General features: G+C 39.5%; 1 protein-coding gene across 2 annotated transcripts in view; it reads left to right on the forward strand.

Moving 5' to 3' along the window:
- Window positions 1–8353, forward strand: part of PDE11A (phosphodiesterase 11A) — a 466948-nt gene that overhangs the window by 168399 nt on the left and 290196 nt on the right. For both annotated transcript variants that reach the window (XM_017868289.1, XM_017868290.1), the window contains one exon: window positions 3297–3386. In XM_017868289.1, coding sequence (XP_017723778.1) covers window positions 3297–3386 — 90 coding nt within the window. The remainder of the gene's footprint in view (window positions 1–3296; window positions 3387–8353) is intronic.

Here is an 8353-nt window from a genome sequence, read left to right on the forward strand (position 1 = left end):
TCCTTTGTAGGGACATGGATGCAGCTGGAAACCATCATTCTCAGCAAACTATCACAAGGACAGAAAACCAACCACCACATGTTCTCACTCATAGGTGGGAACTGAACAATGAGATCACTTGGACTCGGGAAGGGAAATATCACACACCAGGGCCTATTATGGGGAGGGGGACGGGGGGAGGGATTGCATTGGGAGTTATACCTGATATAAATGAGGAGTTGATGGGTGCTGACGAGTTGATGGGTGCAGCACACCAACATGGCACAAGTATACATACGTAACAAACCTGCACGTTATGCACATGTACCCTAGAACTTAAAGTATAAAAAAAAAAAAAGAATTACCAATAAAAGAATAATTTTAACAAAAAAAAAAAAAAAAAAAGAAGGTAGATCCTAGGGTTAGGCCGCTTGGATTCTAAATTCAGCTTCACCATTTACTATCTAAGTGACATCGTTAAGATTTGTAAAGGGTCTGATTTTACTACACTGTACATGCAAGCTAGCAAGTTAGTCTGCCACAGTCTCATGGATGCTGACAGAAGACATGAGACTCCTGGATCAGTGACAAAAAAAAGCTTATTACTCACAACAATAGCAATAGTTTGAGCATCAGCATTTTTGCTGGTTCCTTGACCCCAGTAATAGCACATATAGTAGATTGCATGACAGCAGAGGAACCTCAAATGTCAGCAACCCAAATCTTTTATAATGAACAGTGAGCTTGCCTGACCTCTGTCTAGAGGGAGATATTGTCCTTATTATACTGGATAGTAAACACTTCTGTTCTTTGCTCTGAAAGGAGACAGTATCTCTGTCTTCCAAGGCTGTTCGTTGTATAAGCATTCCCAAAAGATACAGCCAGTGCCTCTCTTTGCCACATGTGCAGAAACATAAAATATCCATAGAGAATTATCTCCCAAGAACTTTGGGTAAGTTCTTAAAGCCTCAGTTTTCTCATCTGCAAACTGGGATTAATGGTAAAACATAAGTGAATATAAAACAGATGTAGTGCATATACAATGCTTAACATCATCCCTGACACATAGCATCATGCCTGACATGTTGACAGAAGGGCTTAGCCAATGTCAATTACTATTATAAATTATTTTTTCTTGAATAAGGTGCAAGCATGTTTACTGAATTCTTTGTTTTCTCTAGTAAATAGAATATTGCAGCTCAATGATGTTTCACATTATTTGAATCACCAAAGATTAGAACCAAAAAAGACCATAAACCTGGCATTTATAGATAAGAAAATAGGTTCAAGAGCTTATGTGATTTGTTGCATTTCATACAGCAAAACTGTAAAAATAACAAAGATTATTTGGTTTAAAATTCAGATTCTTTTTAATCTCACATAATACCTGGAACTCAGTAAATATTGGAATTACAAATGAAGTGAAGCAAGCCTATGATATATTAGAAAACATTTCACATGTTCATTTGGTCACTCCCCTCTTACTTGCTTGACTTACCAACCACCTTAAATTTGTCCCCTGAAGGCAAAAATAAATAAAACAAATAAGTAGTGGAAAGTTAAAATAAGTAACCCACATCTCTTCCTTGCTTTTATCCCCGCTATAGTCACTGTCTCCATGGCAGAAAAAAACAAAGAGCCAAAAACAAAACCTCCAGAAAACTACAAGAAAAGTGCTTGCTGTATGTGTAGGTGATATTGAAAGTGGTCCCATTCTGCCTAAAGGCAGGGAAATTCTAATGGACTATCTGGCAGCTTTATGCCAATAGCTTTATCTTGGTTTATGGACAAACCTTCTAAGGCATGAGGGGGAGTAGCAAGAAAGGGGAAAGTGGGGGGTAACAGAAATAACATCTAGTTCCAGAAGGCAATATGTGAAAATCCAGAAAAGGAATTTATCCCAAAACATCTGCAAAATCATTTATTTTGTACCTCTTCTTAATTCTGATCCCATTGTTTCTCTATCTTCTTTAAAATGAAGTCATAGCTTTAGTTTTTATATGGCTCTGAAATTCTTTCCAGGACTGTAGGTCAGAGTTGGTCATGCCCAGGTAACCAAAGAAAGATTTTAATAGGACTTTCAGTGATAAGGAATGTGAATTGCCCTTCATCTTTTGTGCACCTCAAGTCCTCTGCATAATTACCTTGCACTCCAGGTGATTCTGTTCTGGATGTCCCGGGTGCTTCACAAGTGCTTCCTGAGTTGGTGAGGCTGCCGTCATCCCTCACCCACAGTGGGCACTGCACTGCCCTCTGCTGGATATAGCAGGAATTGCTCTATTTTGCCAGGGCTTTGTACCTCTTCCTAGGGCACCATTGTGTGTGTGTGTGTGCGTGCGTGCGTGTGTGTGTGAGAGAGACAGAAAGAGAGACATAGACTATGATATAAACATGCTTTTTCCCTCTTGCTTTAGAGAAGTCCCAAATATGTCACTTGTTTCATCTACATTGTGAAGAATTTACGGAAATAGTTCTTTCAGTTTTTACTTGGAGCATTCTATCTCTCTGGAATCAGAGATTTTGGAGATGAATTTCTTGAGAGTGCAAGACAGTAGTAAAAATCCCTATGCCTAAACCTCCATGACAAGAAAGTCTTTGTTAGGAGTAGGCCCATCACGGCTGGGTGTTTCTGCCGATAGGAGGACTTCTCCATCACAGGCTCCCAGCCTTTCCTCATCAGGCTTCTGCAGAAGCATCCCACCAGTATGATTTGTGTCCAGTTATGTCTACACAGTGGCAGACACAATTAGAGCTCTTTTACAGAAGGCTGCCAGGCCTGCTGACCCCACTGGGCCCATCCTGACAGGCATGTTTAAAATTGGTAGTGGATAGGTCTAGAATCAAGCTGAAATCCCTGCTACAGATGTGAATTGTGTGCCATATACATATGGTATATGCCATATGCCAACAAAAGAATTGACTTATATCCTGCCTACCTCCAAATGTGAGTATGGGCACATGCCTTAAATTCCAGGTGTATCACAGTTCGTTTACTTATTTATCCTTCTTTTATCCAAGAAGCAATACAAGCTGCTTTAGGCACAGTTCCTATGTCACAGCCCTCATAATCTGTTGCTTCACTTTATGTCTTCATAGATGTGAATTCTCTAGTTAAAGACTGATTTACAACATCTTTTAGTTAACTTTGAAAAATATTCATTCTGAAGTTAAAATACTGTATCAACAACTCTCTGTACTCAATCTCTATAGATGCAAATAAAGTATTACAATCAGGCATATAGAGGAAGTGTGGAATTTAGCGAGGGATGTATCAATGTTCTTATGTTTTAATGTTCTTACTGCTCTCTTCGTCCCAGGTTATGCAGATGTATCTTCCATTTTGTGGAATCGCCATATCTAACGCTCAGCTCTTTGCTGCCTCAAGGAAAGAATATGAAAGAAGCAGAGTGAGTAAATAAAAACATTGTTGACTTTCCTCAATACTCTCTTTCTGGTTTCTGTAAGTCATTATGTCTTTTAAAAACAGCCAATGAATGATCTTTGAATAGTACAGGAATTTTTTTTATTTGTATAATTCTGCAAGGCTGTGGTTGAAGATACACTTTAAGCAATAAGCCCAAATGGAAGTGGATACAAATTATCTGTTGTTATTTGGGGGAAGGGATACAAGCTTCTTTTAAAAATGAAATTGGCTGGGCACGATTGCTTACGCCTGTAATCCCAGCACTTTGGGAGGCTGAGGTGGGCGGATCACGAGGTCGCGAGTTCAAGACCAGCCTGGCCAACATGGTGAAACCTTGTCTCTACTGAAAATACAAAAATTAGCCAGGCGTGGTGGCGGGCGCCTGTAGTCCCAGCTACTCGGAAGACTGAGGCAGGAGAATCGCTTGAACCGGGGAGGCGGAGGTCACAGTAAGTGGAGATCGCACCACTGCACTCCAGCCTAGGTGACAGAGTAAGACTCCGTCTCAAAAAAAAAAAAAAAAAAAAAGAAAATTAATATCACATCTGTACTGTAAGGCCGCAGATCAGTCCTTGCTTATTTATGGCTTTGAAGCAATAACACAATTTGGTGATGCTTTTACAATTAAGTTCTTTAAGAAGCAAGTTATATTACAAACATGATCTTACCCCCACTTCCCAGATTTTATTTTTGAATTGGAACAATTTTGGATTGAAACAATTTTGAATTGAAAGGGTTTCTGAAAGTGCCCCTCACTAGATACTTGGAACAATAATGCAAAGACTATTTTATAGTATTATAAAGAAACACTTAGAGAGATCTTTTATACTTTCAGGAGCTACAGATCTAAGTTGCAAAAAAGGCAAAGTCTAGTACTCAAAAAATGCTAAATTATCAAATAGAGATTAAATTATATTATACTCATTCTAATTTTAAATATAGGAAGATTACTGTAACAACTTAGAAATATATTTAACAAAATGATGTTCAAAAGGGTTTGAAACCCTTAATTAATCTGGGCATCAAGTTGATTAAAATTTCATTTGCTAATTATTATGATTTATGGATATTTTTTATCAGTAAACAGATGAACAGAGTTGACTAATATAGCCATGGTCCTTAGCATGGCATACCACATCTTTTCTCTGATTTGATCTTCTTTTCATCTTTAGCCCCATGTCTTACCATGCTCCTGCTTTCATCTGGCACTCCAGCAATATAGTCCCCAATTTCCAGCAAACAATCTGTTTCATTTGATCATACCTTTAACCATATTCATGCCTCTGCCTTCAATGCCTCATGTCAATCCCACTCCTTCCAACCACACCATCTGCCTCACACATTCTTCAGGACCCAGCTCAGCCTTCTGATTAATCTTCATTTCTACACTTATGGTTTTGCCTTGTATCCACTACCACTATTCTATTATGAATACTTATCACACTGTATTATATATTTAAGGAGGTCCCACCTCTCCAACTACATTTTGAACTCCTTAAGGGAAGCTTCATGTATGATTAATCTTTACATTCTTGTGTATGGCACAATTAATTTATTCATTCAACAAGTATTGATTGTGTAGTTCCCTTTCACATGCTGTCTATCCAAATCCCTGCCCTTATGGAACTTACTATTCATGAGAACAATAGATAATAGATAAAAAACAAATTTTTTAAATTGCGTAGTATAGGTAGCGATAAATACTGCAAGGAAAAATAAAGTGAGATAAAGGGATAAAGGGTTGAGGAAGGTTGGGTTGGGAGGACGTTTATTTTAGAGGGTGATCAAAAAGGTCTCTATAAGGAGATGATCTATAAGCAGAAACTTGAATGAAATGAAGGAGCAAAGCCACATGAAGGTCTGGGGAGAGCATTTCTGGCCATGGAAATACCAAGTACAAAGGACTTGGGTCAGGAGAAAGCTTGGTCAGTGTGTTTAGAGAGCAGAGAGAAAGGGGGGAGTGAAAGGGAAAAAAAATAAAATGAGGATGTGGAAGCAGGCCAGATGGTAGAAAAGCCTGTGGGCATGGCAAGGGCTTTGGCTTTCATTCTGAGTGCAATGGAAAGCCATTAGACGATTTTGAGCTGAGTCTGACTTACTTTTAGTAGAGTTCACTCTGGCTTCCCTGGAGACAATAAACTGGCTGGGGAGGGAGGGAGAAGGCTGAAGCAGTGAGAAGACTTAGGAAAGAACTGTATTGAAGTCAAAAAATAATATGGCTGGGACTAGGGCAGTGAGAAGTGGCAGACTTCCTCCAAAATTGGTGAAATCTATGGGGCTTACTGATATGGGAAATGAGTGAAAGAGACTTGTGGCTGGCACAGCTGGCAAGTAAACAGTTCGATACAGGAGTCTAAAGTTCTGGGGAGATGTCAGGACTGGAGATTGAGATTTGGGAACCAGCAGCATATAGAGGCTATTTAAAGCCAGGTATCTAGCTGGGTTAATTTAGGGATGGATATGTAGATGAGAGAATGGAAAGCTCCAAGGACACGCCCAGGAGCGAAAGAAGGTCACTAGAAGGAGGGGCAAAAAGCAGATACTCGTTTCCTGGAAGGCAAGTGGCATCAAGAAGCAGGACCTATTCAACTGTGTAAAATGTTTCCAACAGGCTTTGTATGAGCAATAAGGCTGTTTATTTCACCTGGGTACAGGCGGGCTGAGTCTGAAAAAGGAGTCAGCAAAGGGTGGTGTGATTATCATTAGTTCTTACAAGTTTGGGATAGGCGTACAAAGTACATTCTTAAAGGTGGGGGAGAATATCACAAAGTACCGTCTTAAGGTTGGGGAAGACTATATCGTATCAGTTAGGGTAGGACAGGAACAAATCACAATGGTGGAATGTCATCAGTTAAGGCTATTTTCACTTTTTGTGTGGATCTTCAGTTGCTTCAGGCCATCTGGATGTACACGTGCAGGTCACAGGGGATATGATGGCTTAGCTTGGGCTCAGAGGCCTGACAGATATTATCCCAGATTTTCTTCTCTTTTTCTCCTATCCTGGAGCTAGTCTGCATTGTTATTTGTAAAACTTCCAACACTCGTTAATAAAGCAGCAATTTTAAATTAGAAAAAATAAAATTACTATACTGTGATTTGTCAGTGCAAGACTCAAGGCACAATTAGTTTTTCCTCTGAGGTAAATGTTCTTGTATATGGATCCCAGAGGCTCACTCCATGCAATCATAACAAATTGAAAAGTTAAATAATTGTTCAGTTAATATGATCCATCTGAAGAAATAGTCTAGATGATTAAAGAAATAATGTTTTCTCCATTAATAACAGGGCATTTTGCTTGTAATTACTCAGAAAAGTGTCTTATTTTTAATATCTGAACATGAAATTTTGTGCATTGACTCCTTACAGAGATTTGCTGTCCAAATGCCAAATAGCAAGATTCACTTAAAAGTTTTTTCACCTTTTGATGTTCCTGTTTGCTTTGGGATCCTGGAGCAATATGGTCCTTAGCTCTGTTCGGTCTTTCTTTAGAGATAATGTAACCACCCAGTGGGTTCACTTTGCCCACTGCCTAGACAAAGCCAATTTCTCAAGGCAGGGGAATTGCAATAGAGAAAGATTAATTCACCGAGTTGGCTGTGTCCGAGACCAGAGTTTTATTATTACTCAAATCAGTCTCCCCAGATCAGAGTTTTTAAGGATAATTTGGTGGGTGGGGGAAGGCCAGTGACTAGGGAATGCTGATTGGTTGGGTTGGAGATGAAATCATAGGTAATTGAAACTGTCCTCTTGCCGTGAGTTAGCTCCTGGGTCGGGAAGGTCACAAGATCAGATGAGCCAATTTATCGATCTGGGTGGTGCCAGCTGATCCATCAGGTGCAGGGTCTACAAAGTGCAGGGTCTGAAGCACTGATCTGAGGAGCAGTTTAGGAAGAGTCAGCTGTATGATTCCTAAGCCATAATTTCTGATTTTGTGGCTAATTTGTTAGTCCTACAAAGGCATTCTAGTCCCCAGAGAAGAAAGAGGTTTGTTTTGGGAAAGGGCTATTATCACCTTTGTTTTAAACAATAAACTATAAACTATGTTCCTCCCAAAGTTAGTTCAGCCTATGCCCAGAAATGAACAAGGACAGTTTGGAGATTAGAAGAAAGATGGAGCTGGTTAGGTCAGCCCAGTGATAATTTTGCAATGGTGGTTTCAATAACCCTACCCAGGATATTTGGTCCTCTTTCAGTTGCTCAGTGAACTGGACGTATTTCGTGGATTTCCTAACTCATTCAAATGTCTTTTCTTTTCTTTCTTTCTTTCTTTCTTTCTTTTTTTTTTTTTTTTTGAGGTGGAGTCTTACTCTGTCGCCCAGGCTGGAGTGCAGTGGCGAGATCTCGGCTCACTGCAACTTCTGCCTCCCAGGTTCAAGTGATTCTCCTGCCTCAACCTCCTGAGTAGCTGGGACTACAGGCGTGCACTACCACGCCCGGCTAATTTTTTTGTATTTTTAGTAGAGACGGGGTTTCACCATGTTGCCCAGGCTGCTCTAGAACTCCTGGCCTCATGGATCTACCTGCCTTGGCCTCCCAAAGTGCTGGGATTATTGGCATGAGCCACCATGCCCAGCTACTCAAATGCTTTTTTACCTGAATAGATTCAGAGAAGAAATTTTCATGTTTCAATGGTTTCAGGACAAATCAAATTCATTATTGAAGTTGAAAATTAGTCATGTCCCTGAGATGATGATTAGCACCATGATGAATAGATGTGAATTTGACAATTCATGAAATCCTTTTGTGAGAGATTAGACTTGAGATTGCACCTCTTTCTACATTCTATTGAATCAAGTGCCCTCTGGGAATTCACTGTCTGTGTAATTTTCTGATTGCTTTCTGAGAGAAGCATAATATCTACCATGTGTACATAACCTACTATTCTTAAATCTCTGGAAACATCCATGTCATTAAAAATTCCAAGCAAATATTATTTATTTTATTTTTTAT

Source organism: Rhinopithecus bieti, unplaced genomic scaffold (genome assembly GCF_001698545.2).
Source record: "Rhinopithecus bieti isolate Rb0 unplaced genomic scaffold, ASM169854v2 scaffold_3062, whole genome shotgun sequence".
Lineage (NCBI taxonomy): Eukaryota > Metazoa > Chordata > Mammalia > Primates > Cercopithecidae > Rhinopithecus > Rhinopithecus bieti.